Source organism: Camelus dromedarius, chromosome 19, assembly GCF_036321535.1.
Source record: "Camelus dromedarius isolate mCamDro1 chromosome 19, mCamDro1.pat, whole genome shotgun sequence".
NCBI lineage: Eukaryota > Metazoa > Chordata > Mammalia > Artiodactyla > Camelidae > Camelus > Camelus dromedarius.
The window spans coordinates 19,960,747-19,983,843 of record NC_087454.1 but is presented as its reverse complement, the minus strand read 5'-3'; the positions used below and the strand labels follow the sequence as shown (position 1 = coordinate 19,983,843).

The 23,097-nt window shown below is 47.3% G+C and overlaps 3 protein-coding genes across 5 annotated transcripts; 1 reads left to right on the top strand and 2 right to left on the bottom strand.

Moving 5' to 3' along the window:
• Window positions 1-4,774: 4,774 nt before the first annotated feature.
• On the bottom strand, window positions 4,775-5,315 carry LOC135318653 (transcription initiation factor TFIID subunit 13-like). The gene is given in 3 exon segments (XM_064476626.1): window positions 4,775-4,925; window positions 4,927-5,178; window positions 5,233-5,315. Coding segments are annotated over 3 exon segments (453 nt in total). The 3' UTR covers window positions 4,775-4,807.
• A 7,966-nt stretch (window positions 5,316-13,281) lies between these two features.
• POU5F1 (POU class 5 homeobox 1) lies at window positions 13,282-17,815 on the top strand. The gene is made up of 5 exons (XM_031435411.2): window positions 13,282-13,686; window positions 16,344-16,464; window positions 16,735-16,865; window positions 17,191-17,349; window positions 17,455-17,815. Exons 1-5 carry the CDS (start codon window positions 13,282-13,284, stop codon window positions 17,719-17,721), a joined length of 1,083 nt encoding a protein of 360 aa, XP_031291271.2. The 3' UTR covers window positions 17,722-17,815.
• Window positions 17,816-19,057: 1,242 nt separating this feature from the next.
• TCF19 (transcription factor 19) lies at window positions 19,058-22,956 on the bottom strand. 3 transcript variants are annotated; one of them, XM_031435387.2, is made up of 5 exons: window positions 22,691-22,878; window positions 21,712-22,272; window positions 20,102-20,657; window positions 19,625-19,847; window positions 19,058-19,503 (listed from the first exon to the last, which is right to left on the bottom strand). In XM_031435387.2, the coding sequence occupies exons 2-4, from the start codon at window positions 21,947-21,949 to the stop codon at window positions 19,640-19,642; spliced, it is 1,002 nt and encodes a 333-aa protein (XP_031291247.2). In that variant the 5' UTR covers window positions 21,950-22,272; window positions 22,691-22,878; the 3' UTR covers window positions 19,058-19,503; window positions 19,625-19,639. The 3 variants fall into 3 exon arrangements, with proteins under 3 accessions (XP_031291247.2, XP_064332362.1, XP_031291248.2); XM_064476292.1 differs by lacking the exon at window positions 19,625-19,847 and having other exon boundaries at window positions 22,691-22,956; XM_031435388.2 differs by having other exon boundaries at window positions 19,058-19,847.
• Window positions 22,957-23,097: the final 141 nt, after the last annotated feature.

Below are 23,097 nucleotides of genomic sequence, written 5' to 3'. Positions count from 1 at the left end.
TGTGCTGAAAAATATTATGATGCTAAGAGCCAAAGTCAATAAGCTACAGATGTTTAAAAACCAAACTGTTAACTAAAATCCAACACTAGAAACTGTATTTTGAAATAATCCTTCACATTTTCAAAGCCTCGAATCTTTCAAAGTCTTTTTGAAAAAGGGCTGTTTTTAGTAAAGTAGACAGATATGTAAACAAACAAGAGTAAGAGGTGCGGGCTACAATAAAAAGAATTGCAGATTGAGTGGGGACACACGGGATCCTGGCACAGTTACACTCAAACCACTTTCGACAACCATATTGTCCTAGCGTTCTCCAGGCAGGAAAAGGGTGGAGTAAATCTTGTTCCTAGAGCCTGGATTTGTCCTTGAGAAAAGTTAGTCTTTCAGAGCAAGTCTGAGGAATGATACTGACTTTCTGATTTGAAAAAGCTTCAAGAATGCTGGGCAATGACAGTGTCTCCGTAAGAGCATCCAGCCCATGTGGGTGATGTTCACTGTGGCTCTCAGGTTGGCAACAGCTCAAAGAGAGGACGCAGAGAAACTGCACCTTCAGGTCCAAGGCCCCCAGGAACTTCCGGGCCAAGCGTTCCAGTGAGGGTTGGGGTGGCAGCGAGGAGGCAAAGAAACTCACATTAATAACCTGAGAGGAAGAAAATACCGAAGTGGGAACCAAAAGCCTCCACACTCATCCGCACTCCCCTTCCTGTTGGCATTGGAGGGGAACCACGAGGCTCTGGGAGGAAGAGAACAGGTGGCTCCTTGGCGATTTCTCATGAGCTTAAATTGAGGGGAGATCGTAAATTTATTCCTTTGGAAGGTAGGCTCCAAATCCTCCACTCTGACTGGTTTACCAGATTCCTCCTGATCAAACACAAAAACAAAGCCTGATTCTTCCTGCCAGTAGGTCTGCACTCTCCTCAACAACTCTATTTAGGGCTGTAGCCCAACAGCTCCTACATCTTGGGGCCCCCCAAAAGGACCCTATCACTTCAGCAGCACGCAAGGAGATCATTTCTAGGGGGGAAAATGCATAATCTCCTTGAATTCCTGAGATTTTTACATTTAGTCAATGACTTTGTAGATGTTGATTTAATCTTTGAACATCTTGGAATTAATTTGCTTTGACTCTGTGTGTAGAACCGGAAGCAGGTAGCAAGGGACTGATCCTGCTCTATTGCCCCACCCGGTGGCTCTTTTATGCAATCTCTTTTATATAAGAGATTACGAACCAATGAAATCCATAGCTAGGGAAACAATCAACTCTCCATTTCAGCAAATGTTTCAGATGTTCCAGCTTGCCTAGTAATAATGTTCTAGCTTTACCCCAGTCTTAACAGTTTAAAATTTCTATTTTTGTTGGCGTTGATTTTTAAATAATTCATGTAGACTACATTGGGTTTATGGCAGTAAGACACCTCAAATCAGCTATAGAATTAAGGCAGGAAAATAAATATGTGGTTTTCCATCGAGTAACTGCTAACACCATCTTTAAAATGTATCAGCACTGAATCCAGTCACTTCTCACACCTCTACTGCTTCCACCTTAGAACCATCCTCTCTACAGTAGTTAACATGTGCACTTTAGAGGTGGGCTTCCTGCTGACTCTCATGCCCTGCTGTCCATTGCCCACATAACAGACAATGTGATCTTTTAAACTGTGAATCAGAACACATCCTCGCCATCACATTGCACGTAACACTCCAGTGTCTTCTCTCAGGCAGAATGAAATCCCAGTCCTTCACCACTTCTACAAGCCCCTTGTGCCAGGGCCCCTCTCACCACCCGGGCCTCATCCCCCCATCCCCCACTCTCAGCCCAGCTCACTTGTCTACTCTCATGGACCTCTGACACTGCCCGGTTCGGTCCCAGGGCTCTTGCCTCTCCTGTGACACCCCAAGTGCACCTCCTCTCCAGAGACTCAGATGGCTGCTCCCCCAACCATTCAGGTCTCTGTCCAAGTGTCCCGTGGTCAAGTCCTCAGAAACATCATGTCCAACAGACTAGCTAAAATATACGGAAGGCTATTTAAATATAAGACTATTAATCAGACATTGTTTATAATGGTAAAAAAAAAAAATGCCAGTGCTACCTGTCCTGGGTCCATGCTTTGAGAACCACACTAGAACCACTTTCCTGGAGAAAGAGTGAGGGTTTATCAGTTTAGTTTAGTGTCTAGTATTGGAAGAGAGGTATAGGATAAACCAGACCACATCCAGCCCATCCTGGAACCCTACTCCCACCACAGAGATCCAGTGTTTGGTTGCCTTGGTGTCACAGGAATGGCAGCCAGCAAGGTGGGGGCCAGATGTGGCAGTTGGAGAGGGCGATCTGGAGGCAGTGTTCTGCATTCAGCACCTGGGGCTGCTGCAGCTGTGCAGACCCACTCCTTCACGCTCAGGTCCTTCCTCAGCCCTCACGACATTGACCTCCAGGTCTTCTTTGCTACACCTAGGCTGTTTGGGCCTACGATGTGACGAGAGGAGCTCTGACCATACTCTCTGATCCAAAGATAAGATGACATATTCTGACAGGCATGAGCAAATTTATAGGGATTACAGAATGGGTTAATAATAAGAGCCCTGAAGTGCTGGCACATGGCTTCAATCAGGTGTCCTAGGAGAAACACTAGTGATTTCTTTTTGTAGACACTAGAGGGCGTTCTGAGATTGCTGAAGCTATAAGCATTGTGTCCACCTACCAATAAATAAATAAATAAATAAATAAATAAATAAATAAATAAATAAATAAATAAATAAATAAATAAAATCCTGCAGATTGGGCCTTCCTGTTGGAATCAAGATTTGGTCAATTTCCTTGACCAAACAAATTGCTTCTGTCGATTAATCATCCTTTATTTTACTTTTTAATGAATGAAAGATAGATATGTAAAGAAAGAAAATACAATTAAAAAAAAGAAAACAACATACTGAATTAAAATAGTAGTAAACATCCTTGTCCAAGGACTGATATAAGTTTTAGACAATTTAAAATAATTTTTTGAGTTACAGTTGATGTATAATATTATATAAGTTATAGATGTACAATATAGTGATTAACTATTTTTATTAAAGGCTATACAATTTTTCTTATCTTGATTAAGGTAAAAGAATTACTTTATCAGAGTTTTTTTAAAAAGTTTTTCATTTTGAGTTTGTCAGTTTTGCTTTGTCTCCTTTGGAATTAGCTTTTGCTTTGTTTTGATTTGGTTCAAAATTCAAAAGCTTTAAAAAAGGTAAGTCTCTCCCACTCCTGTCCCATCCCTGACAGGCAACCACTGATATTACTTTCTTATTTATTCCTCCAAAGACACTTTATGAATATGCAAGCAAACATAAACATATATGTATAAATTCTTTTCCCCTTCATACAAAACGTAATGTGTGCTATCCTGCACCTTGCTTTTTTACCCTTAACATTGTATGATGGAGACCACCATTAGGATATATCAAGAGTATCTTACTTTTTTTTACTTACAGTACTTTTTTTGTATGAAATGTAGTACTTTCTTGTATGCAATGCTTCTTAACCAATTCCCTACTGATAGTCATTTGGATTGATTGATTGATTGCTTTTAAAACCAACACTAGGATGTGGGGGTATAGCTCAGTTGGTAGGGTACATGTTGAGTATGCACAAGCTACCTGGTTCCATTCCCAGTACCTCCATTTGTTTTTTGTTTCTTAATCTTTTAAATTTTTCATACTTTATTACTTGTATTGATAGGTTAAGAAAGTAAAATTTTCCTAAGTACTGTTTCATAGATAATGTTCATAAGCAGCACACAAAACATTCAGTTTCACAAAGAGTAATGTTCAATGATCCCTCTAAATGCAGTTTTAATCGTTTCTTTAAGCTAAGTGCAAGAATAATACAATAAGCTCAATACACACAAAACCTGTATATGTATATCCTGAACTACAAAAGTGGTTTCCACAGCCATGTATGGTTTTAGTCAGGAACACATTTTCACAGTGAACAAGTACTAACAAATATGTTAATAAAAAGTTACTGCAAATGCTTATTCTGCCATCAGCTTTTTCAGCAACACCATTCCTGCTGCAGAAAGCACTTATTATTAGAAGCTTTAATCTGGACCTAGGAAAATGAGTTCTCTTAAAACTTGACAAATAGTGTATTATAAAGTTTTAAATCAAATAAGCCTTCCAACACAAAAGCAGTCACATAAAACTTCTGGTTTCTCAAAAAATAAGAAATAAAAAAATTTAAAATCACTCTTGTTATCTAAAGAAAAGAGTATTAAAACAAATTATCTTAAGACAAATAAACACTCCTACAAAAGGCTGTATTTTCTTATATCATTTTCTCCTTAAAAGAAACACAAATCAGTTCACTACCTTTTAATAACTTCTTTGACTACTGTAGTCTAAAAACTTTAGAATACATGAAACACGTCTTTATGAGCGATCATAAAGTCAAAGGTGCCTTTTAAATTTCACGTATTAAACAGCTACAGTACAGCCTACAATGGCACAAATACACCTAACATATAAATACTACTTCATTTAAATGGTCAAAAGTCAGAAGGAACTGAACGGTTTGCAAGGTACTTTGACATATATGTGGTCATTAAAATCCAAAAAGTAATTCAAGTCTGGTAATATAATGGCAGGCAATTAAAGGCTCAAATATCACTCTAAAAAATCAAAGACATGAAAATTAAGACTGAAAACTTTGTGGTTCTCCACCTTTCATTCACATGGCTAGATATCAGGACCTTACTGTGAAAAATACAGTTATTAAATGTGGTTTCCCCAGAAGACAATGAAGCTTCAGAAAGTACAAAAGGTGTCAAGATCCATAGTTTGCTTCATCAAATGCTTTTCTAGCTTGTTTCAATTCTTCATTCATAGTAAGCAAGTCTTTAAACCTAGCAAACTTTCTTGGGTCCTTTCAAATCAAAAACAGTATCTTCAATTTGTACAAGACCTTGTCTTCCAATTGACATTGCCTTGTGAGTCGTTGCAGTAGTGAACTCTATGACAAGGTCTTCAAGAATATCCACTGACTCAGTATAAGGATTCTGGTCATCCCCAAACCCATACATCATATATCTTAATTCTTTAGAAAAAAGTCTCTTTCTTTTACCCTGTCTACCTTCTGTACCTCTTCCAATTTCTTCATTTTCTTCTTCAAACCGATTCTGAACTTGGCCTCCGCTACTGTGCCCGAAGGGGTAAGGGAAAAAGCAGGCTGGAATAGAGGTGTTCACTCACAGTGAGGTCTTCTTCTTCACCTGCCATTCCACCAGCCAGCCACCTCCAGCAGCCTCCCGCTTCTGCGTGCCCAGTACCTCCATTTGAAAAACTAAAATAAAACCACTATTACAACGTGTAATTTTGAATAGTCATTTTACAGATACGCCAGTATGTTTTCGGACACATTCCTAGAAGTAGGACTGCTGGACGTATGCATTTTTTAATTTGGACAGAGATGGCCACATTGCCCTTCATAAAAACGTTACCAGTTTACAGTCCCATTGGCAATATAGTTGAGTATCTGTTTTGGTGTGGTTATTTTTTAATCTACAAAAATATACAGAGATCCATATTTGGGAGCCATCCACATATAAACGATATTTAAATCCCGGGACTGGATGAAAATAGAGTGATTAGGAAGGCAGTAAGAACGGAGTAAGCAGTCTAGGTAAAGTTCTTAAACATGCCAACATTTAGAGCAAAAGGAGCTGGCAAAGGAGATTGATAAGGAGCAGCTGGTGTGGGAGGAAGAAAACTAGAACTCTATATGTCACAGAAGCTTTAAAGGTTGTGGGGTGGTGGGGGAAGTATAAATATAAATTAATACAATCACTTCGGAGAACAATTTGGCATCACGTGGTAAAGATGTGCAAAAATTCCACTCCTATTAAAATATCCAAACAGGACACACAAGTGACCAAGGAGAGAAGCTCCTAAATGTTCATTGCCGCAAAAACAACCTAAAGGTCAATGAAGAGAAAATACGAGGTACACTGTAGCATTTTTATACAATGAATACCATCGAGGAATGAAAATAAATGAAGTATTTGTATAAACGTGGATGTATCTCATATACAATGTTGACTGAAAAAGAAAGCTACAAAAAAAAAAAAGAAAAACAAAAAAAGTAAAAAATAAGCAAGCTACAGAATGATACATTCAGCAAGGAGCAATTTCTAGTCTTAAAACATACCAAATGAAAGGATTTAAAAAATTTTTTTTCATTTCTTTCTTTTTTTTTTCTGCCTTAACACAGGCACTGGGGATTGAATCCAGGACCCTCCTGCACACCAAGCCTATGCTCTACCACTGAGCTATATCCTCACCCTCTGATTTTTAGAATTCTTAACAAAACATAAAAGCATACACAAAATTCAAGACAAACACACACACACCCCTCAGGCTGTCCTTGCCTGTAAAGTGTTAACTGAAACACACGCATATCAGAACAATGCAAAATGAGGACTGTCTGCATATATTTCTACTCCTTACCATATATACCACTTATAGCAAATGATACTAAAATGTGACAAGCCGACAAACCTGGGTGGTAACTCCATAAAGCTTTCTTACAATTCTCTGTTCCTTTCTTCCAGCTCAAACTACTTCATAATAAAATTCGTGAAGTAGATCCAAAAGAAGTGAGCAAAATAAAGAAAAATGTTATCAAGTGTGGGAAAGCTGCTGTTGGGAGGTAAAGAAAGATGAGCTCATAGACCTCTCTATTAGAATAAACTGTACTGAGTCTGTTAGTGACCTTGACCATAGCAGACTTCCTTGAGGAATGTGAGCTGAAGTCAGAATGAAGTGAGCAGAACCAGGAAAGAAGGATGAAGAAGGACCACAGGCACAAATAAGCCTTAGGTGTCAAACTCTGGGGGTGTGGCAGGGTGGGCAGGAGTGGAAGGCGGAGGTGGGGTTGGATTCTGAGCATTCTTCTTTGGATCTAAAGCTTAGAGAAAGGGAATTAACATTTATTTAGCTCTTTCCACAATCTTCAGAGAGATCTGAAATAGTTTTCACAAACTGAAGAATGAATTCCTCCAATAGCTCCTGGGTCCCTTGGAGAAATTCAGTACTTTGGCCTGTTTTCAGAATACAGAGACAGTCATTTGAAGTTCCTGGGGGCTAGACCTCACAATCTGGGCCATTATTCTTAATGGTGTGTGAAACATCAGTAGATTTTGCTTTCCAGAATAATTTTTTAAAGGAAGGTTCTTTGTTAGAATGTTTGCAGTACATGTATCTGACAAAGGATTTATATCCAGAGTATATAAATGACTCCTATGACTTCATAATAAAAAGACAGAAAGCACAGGGAACTATATTCAATATCTTGTAGTAACCTATAATGAAAAAAGCATTTGAAAAGGAATATATGTATGTATATGTATAACTGAAACATTATGCTGTACACCAGAAATTGACACAACATTGTAAACTGACTATACTTCAATTGAAAAAAAAAAAAGAAATCCTCAATAAACAAGGTTCTAATGTATAGCACAGGGAACTGCATTCAGTATCTTGTAATAACCTATTATGAAAAAGAATACGAAAAAGAATAGATATGTATAGCTGAATCACTATGCTGTATGCAAGAAACGAACACAACATTGTAAATCAACTATACATCAATAAAATTTAAAAAGGGAAAAAAAGAAAAAAGTAACAACAAAAAATGAGTAAGACTTAAACAGTCACTTTACAAAGAAAGATACATGAATGGACAACACATATATGTGAAAAACTTCCCAAGATCGACCAGGAAAAATACAAAGTCAAAACACACTGACAGACCACTGTGCACCCATCAGAAAGGTTAAAAGAGCTCCAAAGCCCTGATATCTGACACCTCCACGTTGTTCAAGAGAAGAGAGTAAAACAAATGTACCAAACGATCCCAGGTTAATGATATAAGATCGTATATAAGATTGCAAGCCAACATACTGTGACTTGTAGTATTTCAGAAAAAAGAGAGATCAATGTGGCCAGAGGAGGCATTAAGGGTTTTGGGGGCAGAAGGTAGAATCAACTGGGAAGTAGCTTGCTTCTTTGCAGCATGTGTACTAATTGCCAGGAACTTTAGGGCAGTATCTCATTTAATCTTCACCATGTTCCTGTGAAGAGGAACCTTCCATTTTAAAGATCAATAACTGAGAGTCTGAAATTTAAGTAACCAGTCTACAACATCACCCAGGAGCAAAGCTGGAGGGATACCCAGGACGCCTGCCTCCAATCCTGCCTGTTTCCATTATCCCACCTCAGGACTCCTAAGAGGAGGGAAGAGTTTGAATGGGTTGTGAGACTGGGGACAATGCATGAGCTAGATCTGCACTAAAACAGTGAAGAAGCACCCTCCCTCCCCTCACCCCATGCCCTCCTCCAAGGACTGCAATCATCCCATCTGACCCTCTGATTTACCAGGCACCCCTTACTCTCCCTCTCCCCACAACAGTTAAGAGAATAGGGGAGGGAAGAAGGAGAAATTGCTTTTGCCTTTCTTGGCCTCTTTCTCCAGGGGTCTCTGCCTTTCTGCCTTTTACTTTTCCCCGCACCAGCGGATTCACTTCACAGTTGAGTGCCTACTGTGTGCCAAGAGCTCTGCCTTCCTCTGGGGATAAGAAAACGAGAAAGACAGCTCCTGCCCCTCAAAGAACTTACTGTCTAGGTGGGAATGATTGTAACAAATTCCTTCAGTGTTAAAATTAAGTATCATCCCCATCATTGGAGGGAGGACAGGGATAATTCAGGGAAGGTGACCTGGATGGAGCTGACACATAGGGTTTGACAGGTTCCAGAACTCTCTTTATTGCAATTCAAATCTGGACACAGGTATATAATGTCTTTCTGACTGAATTCCTTTCAATCTTCCTGACAGATGGGCAGCTCATTCTGGAACAAGGAAGACAGGTGGGGTGAAGAGACCACTCCCCAAGGACATAGGCCCAGGACACTTGTGTTCTCCTGGCCACCACTGCCCACCCACACTTCTCCCAGGACTAGCCTTCTTCCAAACCTTTCACAGCCCTTGACTATATTCTGTGGTGTTCACTGTGGATACCCTGGCCACAGCCAGCCTCAGAGTCAGACTATTGAGAAACAGAGCAACACTGATCCTCGCTGAATTAATATGGGGAGCTGAAGTCTCTTTGAGTCAGAGATAAACTTGGCAGGTCAGCCTCATTAAAAGCTTTAATTACAATTCCAGGGGGTTAGCGCATAGCTCAGTGTTGGAGTGCATGTTTAGCATGCAGGAGGGCCTGGGTTCAATCTTTGGTACCTCCATTAAAAATAATAAACCTAATTACCCTCTCCCTGAAAAAAAGAGAAAAAAGAAAGTTTCTTGGTGATGGCTGCACAACGATGTGAATGTATTTAATGCCACTGTACTGTACACTTACAAATGGTTAAAATGGTACCTTTTTTTTTTAATAGAGTTTATTCTTTTAGAGCAGTTTCAGGTTCACAATAGAAATGAGCAGAAAATACAGAGTTCACATATAGCCCTCCCCACCTACACATATATGCTCCCCTACCCTCATCATCCCTCCTCAGTGTGGTATATTTGGTACAATCTATGAACCAACATGGGCACATTATTATCAACCAAAGTCCATAGTTTACATTAGGGTTCACTCTTGGTATTGTACATTGTGTGGGTTTTGACAAATGCATAATGACATGTTACATGTCATTAAAATGGTACATTTTATGTTATGTGTATTCTACCACAATGGAAAACAAAAACAAAACCAGAAAAAAAGAATGCGTCTTCAAATGAACTGGTGACTAAGAATGGAAGTTGAGACTAGTCAGAGGCTAGGAAATCAGACATGAAAACGGATTTTTAAAAGCGTAATATTTAATTGCTGAGGAGTCATCTGAGCATAAAAATACTTATAATCCCATGGTGACCCAACGAAGAACAATGTAAACTCAGAATGCCAGGGACCTTGTTTTGCAGACCCTTGGTTTATTCCTGCAGACTACAAGCAGAGAGCTGATTCTGAGATTTGAGGTAACATTATCTGGATTTGGGAAAAGAAGACTTCAGTTTGCAGACTTTGCAGGAGAGACCATACTGTCCGTTGTTGAGAAGAGGGGCGTTGGTTTACGGTGAGCGGTGGAATATGTATAAATTGAGATTAAAGGAGATAGTCTCCCAAAGTGGACAAAGCCTGAAACTTCTCTCTTCAGCCCTCCATTCTTTCTCCTTCTTCTGCCTTCAGATTGACAGAAGCTACAAGTCAAAATAAGTGGTTTGCTACCCTGGTCTCAAGCAAGTCTTCACTGGTCCCCATCTGGGTCGTTTCGATTGGTTTTCCCAACCAAACAGCACCCCCATGCCCCAGCGAGGGGACAGCAGCAAGGCCACCATCACGCTTCTTTGCGGCTTGGCCACCAGTCACAGCTGGTGGGGAGTGGTGGCCCTCACTTGCTCTCCCTGAGTCTTGGGGTGCACTCTGCAACCAGATACTCGCATTTGTCTTTGCGAAGGGCCTGGACATTGCACTATAATAAAGGTGTGTGTGGAGAGTTTGTGAGCCCAGTCCTAAATTGGTTTGGGGGGCTTGAAGTTTTTTAGTGACTCCCTGAGACCCGAGAGAGTGGAGGAGCCACATCTAATGACTCGACTCTGCTTCTGGTCTCCTCCAGGCCTGCAGAGAGCTTGGCCTTGGCAGAAGTGACGTGGCCTACCCTTCAGGTGTAACTCCACCAGCCAGAGCAGCCCAGGAGGGGGCTGGCTAGGAGTCCAGACAAACTGAACTGGCCATTAAGGTTCTGGGTCAGACTCCAGGCAAACACGGGACTGACCAGGCTTAGGTCTGGATCCAAGCACCCACCCTGCCTCTGGCTCTCCCTCTGGAATGGGGCTCTTACCCAGGAAAGAAACACACCACCTAGAGCAACTAACCGATTGTAATCTAAAAAACAGAGTTGTGTTGTTTAGAGGGAAATGGGGAAGGTGTTTTAGGGGTTGATGGGAAGACAGGTGTTCAAGGGCTCTATGGACCACATGGGGAAAGGGGCTGCTGGGCGCCTAGAGGGCGGCGAGCCCAGGAGCCCTGCAGCTGGAGATTTCCTAGGCCCACCCCTCCCCCTCCTCTGGGAGGCCGTCTTCTTGGCAGACAGCAGATAGATGCATGACAAAGGGGCTATGATGGCTCTGTCCTGGGGGTTGGGGAGATGGCTGGGGAAGGGCCCCTCCTGTTTCAAAGCACATCTCTCCACCCCCACCAGGCCCCTTAATCTATCTGCCTTTTGGGCAGTTAGTGGTTTAGAGGTAAATACAGCTCCAGCCCTGCTGCCCTGTAGATCTTCCAACAGACCTGTAGGAAGTATTCAAATGCAGGTTACAATTGGTTGCCCAAAAGTATGTACAGATGGTCTGGAACAGGGGCTGTGTGATATAGATTCAGAGGGAAAAACCCCCCCCCAAAAAAAACCCCATGCTCAAAGGACTCCCAGATACCACCAAGGCTGCCACAGTCAGGAGGACCCCCACCAGAACACTCAGACCCTCAGAAGGAAGATGCCAAGACATGACCCCAGCAAACAACCCCAGACCAAGCTGAGATGAAGTGACGCCTAAGTCGGCAGAGTCCCAGGCTCAGGATTCTGGCTTCCAAGCTGTAGGGAGCTCTGGTCCACAGCCTTTCCAGAGCCCCCCTCAAGTCACCTCGGGGCCTTCATTTAGGGCAAGTTTGGGGAGCAGACAGACAGGCATCATCCCAAACAGACAGTCTGAAATCTATTCTCTTGCAAACAGAATCAAGGACTAGGCCAGCAGCCTGAGCCCTTAGGACAGGCCCAGAAAAATAGACCCTGTGGGAGAGAGAGCTTAGGACAGGCTTCCTGTACCCCCTCCCCAAGTCACTCTCCACCCTCTCTGCATCTTTTCGCCAGCCCCCCTAAACAAAGGCTTGGGGGGCTGGGGGAGGGGTGGGTGTCAAGGCTGGACGCCTGAGTCCTCTAGAAGGGGACGGGATACCTGGGTCCCAGCGGGGGGCCCGTCTGAGGCTCAGTCTTTGAGGGGATGTAGGGATAGTTGCTGGAGCTCTTGTAGCTGCTCTGAGGGGGATTCTGTGTGAGGGGATTGGGGCTGGGGGGTTGGGGGGCAGGAAGCTGTCCCCAGGGGAGCCATCCAGGCCCATTCAAGGGTTGAGCACTTGTTTAGGGTTAGAGCTGCCCCCTCTGGGGACCAGGATTGTCCAGCCAAGGCCATTGTCCGGCCCCCTTCCCCCAGTCCCTCCCAAAGCCTCTTTGAACCTGAAGTCAGATATTTTTTTCTCCCCCCTCCCTCCTTGGCTTTCCCCACCCAGGGCCTAGGGCTGGAGGCCTGGGCTGGGAGGTGGGGGAGGGAGAACAGTCAACTACGGTGCGGATATTCGGGTCCCTGAAGTGGGGTGGGGTGGGCAAGAAACCTGATGTGTGCGACCCACAGTGGGGGATCCTTGAGGGGGTGTCCGATCCCTCTGTCTGGACAAAGGTTGGGAGATTCAGGCCCAGTCGGTCCAGAGCTAGCCCTTAGAAGGGAAAGTGGGGGTTCAATCCTTGGGTCTGGTAGGTGAAGGGGCTCTGGAACCAGGAAACTGGGGTATAGAATGGAAGCCTTGTCTGGCAGTCAGCTCCTGGCGATGGGGTGGAATTTGGCAGACTGGGCAGATGGGTGCCGGGCACCATCGCAACTTTGGGGTAACTGAATCTGACCAGTAATCTGGATGGGAATGCCTAGGTTCCCGGATTGGGGTGGGGGAGGACAGCAGCCGGGGTCTGCTAAGGAATTGAGGCATACCCCCAGCAGTACTTGGCACATTACAACGAATGTTTGAGGAGCTGGCTGGCTGGGCTCCAGTGACAGTGCCAAGGTCTTTGGAGAGGGGTCCAGCACCCTGGCTTCTGAAAATCGTGCAGGAGGTGTGGAAGGGATCCCAGACGGCTCCCGATGTGCGCGGACGGTGGAGAAGGCGGGTGGCTTGTCGGGAGTTGGAAGTGAAGGTCCGCATGGGGCACTTGCAACCAAGAGCCTAGGGGTCTGGGGCCTGGAGAGGTTCCCAGTTGGAGCTCCAAGGTTTCGCCTTCCACCGATACCATCGCCACTGTCAGGCAAACACCCTCCGCCTCAGTTTCTCCCACCCCCACCGTCTCCTCCCCCACCCATCCAGGGGGCGGGGCCAGAGGTCAAGGCTAGTGGGTGGGATTGGGGAGGGAGAGAGGGGTTGAGCAGTCCCTTGGAGAGCCCTCGTTTTACTAGGCCCCCGGCTTGGGGCGCCTTCCTTCCCCATGGCGGGACACCTGGCTTCCGACTTCGCCTTCTCGCCACCACCGGGCGGTGGAGGCGATGGGCCAGGAGGGCCAGAGCCGGGCTGGGTTGATCCTCGGACCTGGCTGAGCTTCCAAGGGCCTCCCGGTGGGTCAGGAATCGGGCCGGGGGTTGGGCCGGGGGCCGAGGTGTGGGGGCTTCCCCCGTGTCCCCCGCCCTATGACTTCTGCGGAGGGATGGCCTACTGTGGACCTCAGGTCGGTGTGGGGCTGGTGCCCCAAGGCGGCCTGGAGACCCCTCAGCCCGAGGCCGAGGCGGGAGCCGGGGTGGAGAGCAACTCCGAGGGGGCCTCCCCGGAGCCCTGCGCCGCCCCGGCTGGCGCCGTGAAGCTGGACAAGGAGAAGCAGGAGCCAACCCCCGAGGAGGCGAGTGAGCTGCAGCGGGGCCGGGGGCGGCCGCGGGAGGGGAAGTGGTCGCCTGCGGCTGCCTGGGTCCCGGACCTAGGAGGGGAGCGGGCGGGGGCGGCGCTCCGGGCAGGCAGGGGAGTGTGGGGACTGCGAGCTGTCCCGAGAGCAGGGGCAAGGTGGGAACCAGAGGCCAGAAATTAGAGGGAACCGCAGGTGAGGGCAGGGGCTCCCTGGGGCAGTCGGAAGCCGGCCTTGCTTCCCCCTTCGGCCCTTGTCAAGTAGGTCCTTCCACTTCCTAGGCCTGACCTGGGTCGGGTCACTCATTACCAGTCCAGCATCAGACCGAGCTTGGGGTTTGAGCCCCTTCGACCCGTATCCCTTCTGGAAAATCTGAGCCTTATCAGATCCAGGATCTTGGCCTTAGGGTTAAGAGTGGCCTGAGGGTGAAAACAGTGCTTATCCCAGGGTTATTGTTCCTGAAAGTCTAGGGTGTGACTGGTTTCTGATAGAAGCTCCTGTTTGGGCTGTGTGGACGTGTAGAGTTTGGGTTTACCTTCCATCAAGTTTAGGGCTTGTCTTCTTCCCTTGACCTCTGCCTTGGTTGGGCCTGGTGAGTCACCCTCGTGCAGACTGCACACCCTGGCACCCCCTTGGAGACAGCTGGAAGTACCGATTTCAGCCGTAATTCCACAAGTAGTGAACTGGGGGGGAAGGGGAAGAAGTCATCTCCAGGCCGTTCCCCAAATGTAGGGCTTGCTGAGGGATTGAAGACTTCCGCGTCCAGCCCTGCTGGGGACTATTAAGGATGTATCTTCTAGTCTACCGAATAGACAAGTGCAAGCAATTAGAGATCTAGTACTAAGCCTTTAGACCTCAGAAGGAGGTGTGAGTGGTTTCAGCTGACCAAGTAGCCCTAGACTTTTTGCAAGAGGCTACTGCTGAGCCTTGAATAATAATGGCTGCCAATTGTGGTCCATTTCCTAAGTGCCTGGCTGTGGGCTCAGTTTCTACATCATTATCTCATTAACCAGCACAAAATCTCCTAGGGAGGTATTATTAACCTATTTCACGGGTCTTAACTGCTAAATGATTAACCTAGGGTTCGAACTGGGGTTTCCCTTGTTTCAAGTCCCCAAAATATGATTTGGAAAAGCCGAGATGGGGACAGCTGGGGACATTTTTAGGTTTGCAACATTGGTTGAGCAGAAGTTGGGAATGGAAGTTAGCCTGTTTGAGTTTGGTGTGATTGATCACCCTGGAAATACTTCTCTTAAGTTTCCGGGACTGCACTGGCCTTCATTGGAGAGCCTCGGGGCTCCGTCCATCAAACTCTGCTCTGTCTACCTTTACTTCCTCTCATCCACCCTCAAGGCTCAAATACCTTGTAGACCTGACCACTGCATTTTGTCTCCCGCTGGGATGGCTCCCTGCACTGCCCCAACCTGTCCATTACCCAGTAGTTCAAGGCCCAAACCAGTCATTCTCATTCCTTTCACATCTTTACATCCAAACCTTTGGAGACACCACTATCTTTACCTTGGAAATACATCCTGAATCAATCACTTAGAGCCAGTCTGGTCCCAGCCACCATCATCTATGCTGGGATGACTGCAGTTGCCTCCTCCTTAGTCTATGGCCAATACATCAACTGGAGTGAACATTTTCAAATGTGAGAGATCACTTTACTGCACAAAACCTTTTTGCAGCTTTCCATTTCACTGAGTAAACCAAAGTCGCTGCAGCATCTCCAGAATCTGCCCTGATCACCTCCCTGACCTCATCAGACCCTCTTTTTACCATTCCTCCATCCTCTTACCCTGCTGGCTTTGCTTTTGGCCTTGCTACTACCGCCTCCCCCCCACCCCCCGCCCAACGCCTTTCCTCTTGGCTCCTTCCTTTTGCTCAAACATCATCTCTGACTATCTTATTTAAAAATTTCACCTTCCCCATCATCCCCTCCCCTGCTTTACTCTTCCGTAGCGCTTCTAACATACTGGGTAATAGTTATTTTTCTCTCTACATCAGAATGAAAGCTGCATGAGGCCAGGGAATTTTTGTCTACTTTGTGTAGCCACTGGCTTACAGAAGGTGCTGTTGAAATTAGTGAGGATGCTTCTATATTGCAAAAAGAAACAGTAAAAAATAAGGCATAATCAGATTTTTTAGATTGAGCACTAACTGTATACAAAGCACTTTATTCATACTTCTTATGACACCTGTTTTGTAGTGTGTCTATTTCTGTTTGTACACGCCGTGTCATAGTGTGTGGGACCCTCAAGGCAAGATGGAGAGTATATTTGGAATGAGACTCAGAGAAACATGATGCTCTTTATTTCACTAGTCTCCGAACTTCCTCAGGCTAGGGCTAATTCCTCATCAAAAAGCTTTTGTGAGTATTAAATGACCTAAAAAGACTGGAGGTCCCTTCAGAACCTGATAGGTGTTCTCACTGAGGCTGGGGCCTCTTTCCATTATTGACTGGTGCTCTGTGTCTGATGGATGTGTCACTTTCTGGGGTAAATGACAGTTGTATATGGGTTATTTCTAGATATTAGATGGGCAGTCTGGAGGCAGAGATACTCCCACAGGCCATTCCTTGGGGCCCAAAAGGAAGGGGAGTGGGGTGGATAAATGGTATGTTTATGTTCTCATGTGTCCTGTCTTTTTGAATACAGTCCCAGGACATCAAAGCTCTTCAGAAAGACCTGGAACAATTTGCCAAGCTCCTGAAGCAGAAGAGGATCACCCTGGGATATACCCAGGCCGATGTGGGGCTCACCCTAGGGGTTCTCTTTGGTGAGTCTCCCTCAATGTGTTCTGACCCACGGAACACAGGGACCACATCTCCCCTGGAAGGAACATCCCTGAATTTGGGCCTTTCCTCCCCACCAAGGATACAGTAGGAAAAGATTCTGTCCTTGGGCCTTGATTTCTCTCTGGGAAGAAGTAGGACCCTGGTGGGGGATCTTGTGAGAATGGAAGAGGTGGTGAGGCCTGGGTCTTGCGGTCACAAGGGCCCCCAAAGGCCTGCTGCCTCATCTTGCTTCTTTCAACCCACCTCCCCAGGGAAAGTGTTCAGCCAAACGACCATCTGCCGTTTTGAGGCTCTGCAGCTCAGTTTCAAGAACATGTGTAAGCTGCGGCCCCTGCTGCAGAAGTGGGTGGAGGAAGCTGACAACAACGAGAATCTACAGGAGGTGAGGGTGGGAGGGATGCCCAAGGGCTGACCCTGCCTCAGCCCAATTTCTGCTTCCATGCCTGGCTGGCAGCTTTCCCCCGTGGAGTCAGTAGTTCTCGACAGGATGGAGTGGAATTCCTCAGATCTGCTGGGAGGAGGGCCAGGGCCACTGGTCTAAACCCACTCTTCTGGGATCTGTATTTTTCATATCACCTGGCGACTCATCCAGCCAGTGCTCCTTAGCAGTTTGCTCTGGAGTCACTGACCCCCTGGTGCTGCTGCTCAGCAGGTTCGAGGCTGGCCTTCCCGTTTCCTCCCTTGTCATCCCCTCCCCGCCTGCCCAGATATGCAAAGCAGAGACCCTTGTGCAGGCCCGGAAGAGAAAGCGGACTAGTATCGAGAACCGAGTGAGAGGCAACCTGGAGAGCATGTTCCTGCAGTGCCCAAAACCTACCCTGCAGCAGATCAGCCACATCGCCCAGCAGCTCGGGCTTGAGAAGGATGTGAGTGCCCCTGTCCCCTGTCCTTGCGTGCTCCATCTCCTCCCCGGTCATGTCTCCCAGAGCTTCTGATCGATTGTCACCCCCCCCCATATCCTCCACCCCTAGGTGGTCCGAGTGTGGTTCTGCAACCGTCGCCAGAAGGGCAAACGATCAAGCAGTGACTATTCGCAACGAGAGGATTTTGAGGCTGCTGGGTCTCCTTTCTCAGGGGGACCAGTATCCTTTCCTCTGGCACCAGGGCCCCACTTTAGTACCCCGGGCTACGGGGGCCCTCACTTCACCACACTGTACTCCCCGGTCCCATTCCCTGAGGGTGAGGCCTTTCCCTCGGTGTCTGTCACCACTCTGGGCTCTCCCATGCATTCAAACTGAGGTGCCTGCCCTTCCCAGGAATGAGGTGGAGGGCAGAGGAAGGGGAGAGCTAGGGAGAGAACCCTGGGGTTTGTACCAGGGCTTTGGGATTAAGTTCTTCATTCACTAAGAAAGGAACTGGGGACACAAAGGGTGTGGGGCAGGGAGTTTGGGGTAACTGATTGGAGGGAAGGTGAAGTTCAATGATGCTCTTGATTTTAATCCCCACATCACTAATCACTTTGTGCTTAAATAAAGAAGCCTGGGACCCGGTAGATGGATACACTTGTCTTTGGTTTATCCTCCTTTGGTTACTGAAGGGTGGACGGGGATATCTAATAGTGGATATTAACAGCTCTCAGACCCAAATGACCCTGTAGCTAAGGTGCCCTTTAAGCTGCTCAGAGTCACAATGTCACAGGGAGATCTGGGATTGGAATCTGAGTTTATAAGTAGAGGGCTCATATGGGTGTGAACTTAGTTCTTAGGAGCCTGTGACCTGGCTTCTGGGTAAATTGGAGGTAAGTGCCTTATTTTTGCCCAAAGATGCAGTTACTGCATAGTCCATTTCCTATTACAAGCTGGCTTTTTGCTTCTCCTCACTTTACTCTAGAAGTCCTTAGTGGCTTTATGCCAAGAAATCGAGTCTTCTAGATAACTTCTTTCTTCTGTATATCACCCCAACCAGAAACCCCACTTTTTGCGTTGATACTGGGGTCCATTTGGTTTCCACCTAAGGTTTTTGCCTACCCTGTCTGTAAGTGACTCACCCCACCCCACCCCAATTTTAGTCCTGGCTCTGCCACTACCTGATTGGGGCCCTTGCTCTGGACCTTTCCTCAATGTGTAAAAAAGTTGGGTTGGTAATAAGTAGGAGATGGAAGGGGATGGACATGCAGATTGCAATAGAATAGGTCAAGATGAGGCTTTCCTAATTAGAACCATAGAAATGATGCTTTGATAGCATCTTGGCTTGGAGTAAGACTCAGAAGAGAGTCATTGTAGCATATGTGGATCAACTGATACACTGGACCAGGTTGCATCTGCTCTAGCCCGTGTCCTAGATTTTCTCTTCCTGGTAGTACTGGTGGAACTTGTAAAAGTTCTGCCACCCTCATGAACTTGACCAAATTCCAAATACCTTATTTGAATGGCACTGGATCTGTTTTCCTTTAAACGAGAAACTGTAATTACCTTTTTTCCTGTCTTTCTATCTGCAGTTCATCCCATGCACCTTTTCAGTGAGTAGGTTCATATTTCTCTGTCCCTTGTCTGCTCATCTCTCTTCCCCTAAGAATCTGATTTAGTTCTCCAGACTTTACCAAGTCCATTCTCCAAAGAATTGGAAAGCAAGGAGTATCAGACCCACAGACAGAAGCTGCTTATTCTTTATTTGGAAATGGAAGCAAAGCTCTGAAAAGCCAGGTCACAATCATTGTCAGTGGAAGGATTACTCACAATGTAAGAAGGAAGTCTGGGGCTGTGCCCTAGGTTTTCCCAGAGGTGCCTTAGGTGATGCCATCCAAGGACATTAAGAACTTGCTTGTTCAAGTCTGGGGCTTCCACCTTCCCAGGCATGACCTCTGCAATTTATGGGTGCTCTTGACCACAGACATCCTAGGGTCCATGACAACATCTTATAAGTGGGACTCTCCAGCTCACTTCCTAGCTGGAGCAACTTCCTAGATGCAGCAATATCTTTGGCAGGAAACCATCTCTTCTGTCACCTTGGCCATGAGGGCTTGCTCCAGGCCTTGAATTGACATCCATAGCCATGGACCCTTCCCCTGCAGTCATTCCCTCCTGGGGAGGCAAGGGAAGAAGAGGGTATCTCTTAGGATCCACTGGCACCCCAGTGTCCACCTGGAAGTGCCAGCTCTGTCCTCTGGTGCTTTGGTGGTGGGCCTTAGGTCTGGATACCTACACGACACCCTGGGCATCAAAAGTCGGCTTCCCTGGCAGCCTGGATGCTGCAGCCAACACAGGCCACGTGGAACCAGATGTCACAACCATCACACTGAACCCAGGCTACTGTCTCTTCTTGGGGTAGGCAGCAACAAGGGGCTGCACAGGGCTCCCCGCCCCCAACTGCAGGGGGGGCCCTGGGCGTGCTCACTGGGTGCTTCCGAGGACGCCCACGTCGATTTCTGAAGAAAGTGACACAAAAATCAAGGTCACTGGAAACCTGCAGTAGCCTAGGACTTTCCCCTGGATAACTGAGAGTGAACCTAGATAGATTTACTAGACGAATGGTGAATCTGGTTAGTAGAACCAACCCAGGTCTTGCCATTCCAAAATCTGTTCCACCTCCAACCCCCCAAGCAGAGAGCCACCTCCCAGCCTAGGGCTCTAAAACGGAATCAAGGCAGTGAAATACTGAGACTGAGATTTTTCCACTTACCCACTGGGTGTCGGTGGAGTCTTCTCTACACGGAGTTTCTTCCTGGGCTCCATAAGGACTGGTGGGGGGCTCTCGGGAGCCTCTCTCTCATCATCCAGTTCTGCCAGCACTCGGTGAGCTGATTTCCTCCGGTTTCTTGGGGCTGGGGCAGAAGGGGTGGTCCCTACTTCCCCAGGGGGAGTTGGAGTGGGCCGGCTCTGTAGCACCCCCCCACTCCGAGAGAAGGTGAGGGGCTGGGAGTGGAGCTTGCTGAGGCTGCCAATGGAGTTGAGGATCAGCGTGGCTTTGGGGGCAGGGGAGAGGGTGCTGAGGGGGCGCTGTGGAGCCCCTTGGGAGGGCAGCACGGGCTGGAAACCAGTCCCGGTTCCCTGGTCTCCCCTAGACCGTGGAATGGTAATGGCAGCAAAATCTTGAGGTTTGACTCGGACTTGCTGAAACATGTAGAACTCCGAGGGGCTGGTTCCTGGGGGGCCTTCTGGACCAAAGGTCAGAAGGTCACCATCACTCAACTCCAGCCTGTGACCCCTTGGGAGTCGGACATTATTGACCAAAGTCCCTGTTGATGGTAGGGCACCAGACAGAACGACAAAAACAAACAACTGGTCAGAAGTGGAGAAATCTGGTCCTGTTTGATTTTCTGGGGAACACGAGGAAGAACATGACACCTGTCATTAAATTCTTACATTCTAAGTCCCTCCAGGTGACATCAGATATGAACTCCTTGTGAGTTGGGAATGTTTATTTTTCTTATGCCCCCCCCACAGGGCATGTGGAAGGAATGAACTTCCATCACACCACTGAGGTCTGATTCTCTGAGATGCTGTCACGCAGCTCCAACTCAGCACTTATCAACATAGCTCAGACTGTCTGGGTTCAAATCCAAACTCCACCACTTACCAGCCATGTGACCCTGGACAAATTAGCCTCTTTGTACCTCACTTTCCTTGTCTGTAAAATGGGGATGATATTTGTGCTCATTTACATTTAATGCACTCAGAACAGTGCCTGGCTCTTAAGAGTAAACACTAAATAAATATTGGCCGCTATAGTTAACCAATCCCCACAGCACTTCCTAAGCAGACCTAGCAAAGACTTACATCTTACCTAAGAGTAACCTAAGACATAGAGAGGTGAAGTGACAGGCCTGAGTGACAATGCCAGGGGCCAGTGGCAGAACTCAGATGTGAATCCAAGCCTGAGGATTGGATGTAAATCAGGAAGTAAGGAAGACACTCCCAGATCATTCGAACAACTCAACATATAACTGTCCTAAGCAAAGACCAATGTGCCTTCGCAGATACGGAAACTGAGTCATGTCTGAGCTTGGTCCCCAAAGACTCCAGAACAATCCCAATGTGATACTGCCCTGATGATACCCCATGCCCTGGATCTACCTACCAGCCCTTGTATGAGCTAAACAGGGCCCATCAAGGATCAGCCCTGGAAAGAGCTTCTGATACTGCACACTCCTGGTGGGAAGACAGGTCTGGATGACAATTGTCAATCCAACCTGATGGGGAGTTTGGGAGGCAGGCAGGGTCCCTGTGGAGACTCATTCCAGCCCAGAACTGTGGCTGCCCAGGTGCAAGGCTGCTCTGCTCACTCCTCACCTTGGCTGCTATGGTCCTCCAGGCTGACCCTCCAGTCATCGCCCCGACGCTCAGCGTGCAGCTCTGCGTGGACTCCAGAGATGAGGCCAGGCTCCTGCTGGGGCCGCAGGGCCACATCACACAGGTCGGCCCGGCAGCCCAGGCGGTAGGTGCAGCCAGTCCCGCTTGGAGGGTGGAAGGTGTAGAGATCGACACCCTTGCCGCCCCCTATGCGCAGCAGCTGGAAGCAGGGCAGCATGGGCGGTGCCCCCTCCACAATCTCTTTCACTTCAGGAATCCATCACCTTTCCCACTCCTGGGCCATGCACAGCTGGCCTAAGTTCACTTTCGTTCTGATGCAAACTTGAGCTGTGCTTTGGGCAATTTCAACTTTGGGCACACTCTCTGAGTAATGCAAATTCAGAGTGCGAGGAGCCTAGGATGTGATGTAAAATTGGCTGTCAACAGATTTGCAACTGAAAAATTTGGTGAAGGTCCCAGGGTAGTGCAAAAACGAAGGCGTCCTATGGCATTAAGTTGAATCAGATCCTCAGTCCGCAAGATATTCCAGGAGCCTTCAATCTGTGCAAGGCAACAATACATTAGGCAGCTTCTAGGGAAGTTCTGTAGGTGTATGGGTTGGGGGTGGGTTCCTGCTTGTGTGTGATACTAACTTGTCACCTCGGTGTAATCTGCAGAAGAGAAGCTTCTTTCTGTCAAACATTTTTATCCAAATGGAGTAACCCTCCTGCTAGCCCGCGCCTGGCTCTTCTGGCCAATCCCACACTCATAACTAGTTAGTCTGAACCACAGTAGAAAATGTATCCACTGTCACCCTCAAAAGGCAGTGCAAACGAGTCTCTACGTTCTCCAACCAAGCGGATCTAAAACCCTGCTTCCTGACTTCTCCAGGAGGGGTAAAAACAGGAAAGGGCTCCCCAGGATCATGCAAGGCAAAACCAGCATTTTTCCTCCCCGCCCCAGCCCGGTTCGTATCTACCGCGCGGTGCAGTCTCGGAGTGGTCCCCTCTCCAGGCAGTGCCAGCCTGTGCGGCAGCCCAGGACCTCTCGAGCTCCGGCCGGGGCTGGCTCTCCTGCGGCTGTTTGACAGCGAGGAAGCGAGGCCAGGAGGGGCGCGGCCTCAGTGCGCGGGCAGCGCCGACCCCGCCTTCGGAATTCCCGGGTCCGAACTTCGCGCCGAGCGAGCCCGCCCCTCGTGCCGTTTCTGATTGGCCACCTCGTTTGCCCTCCTTCTCTGCATTGGGTAGCTTGCTGGGAGGATCCCCGATGTCCCGCCTTCCGCTTTTTCTGATTTGTTCACAAGTTTTCCCGGGTTCCCGGAGTCGGGAGGAGCCGCCAGGGCGCGGAGATGCCCCCAACGCCTTAATTGGGCTGGGCTTTAGACAC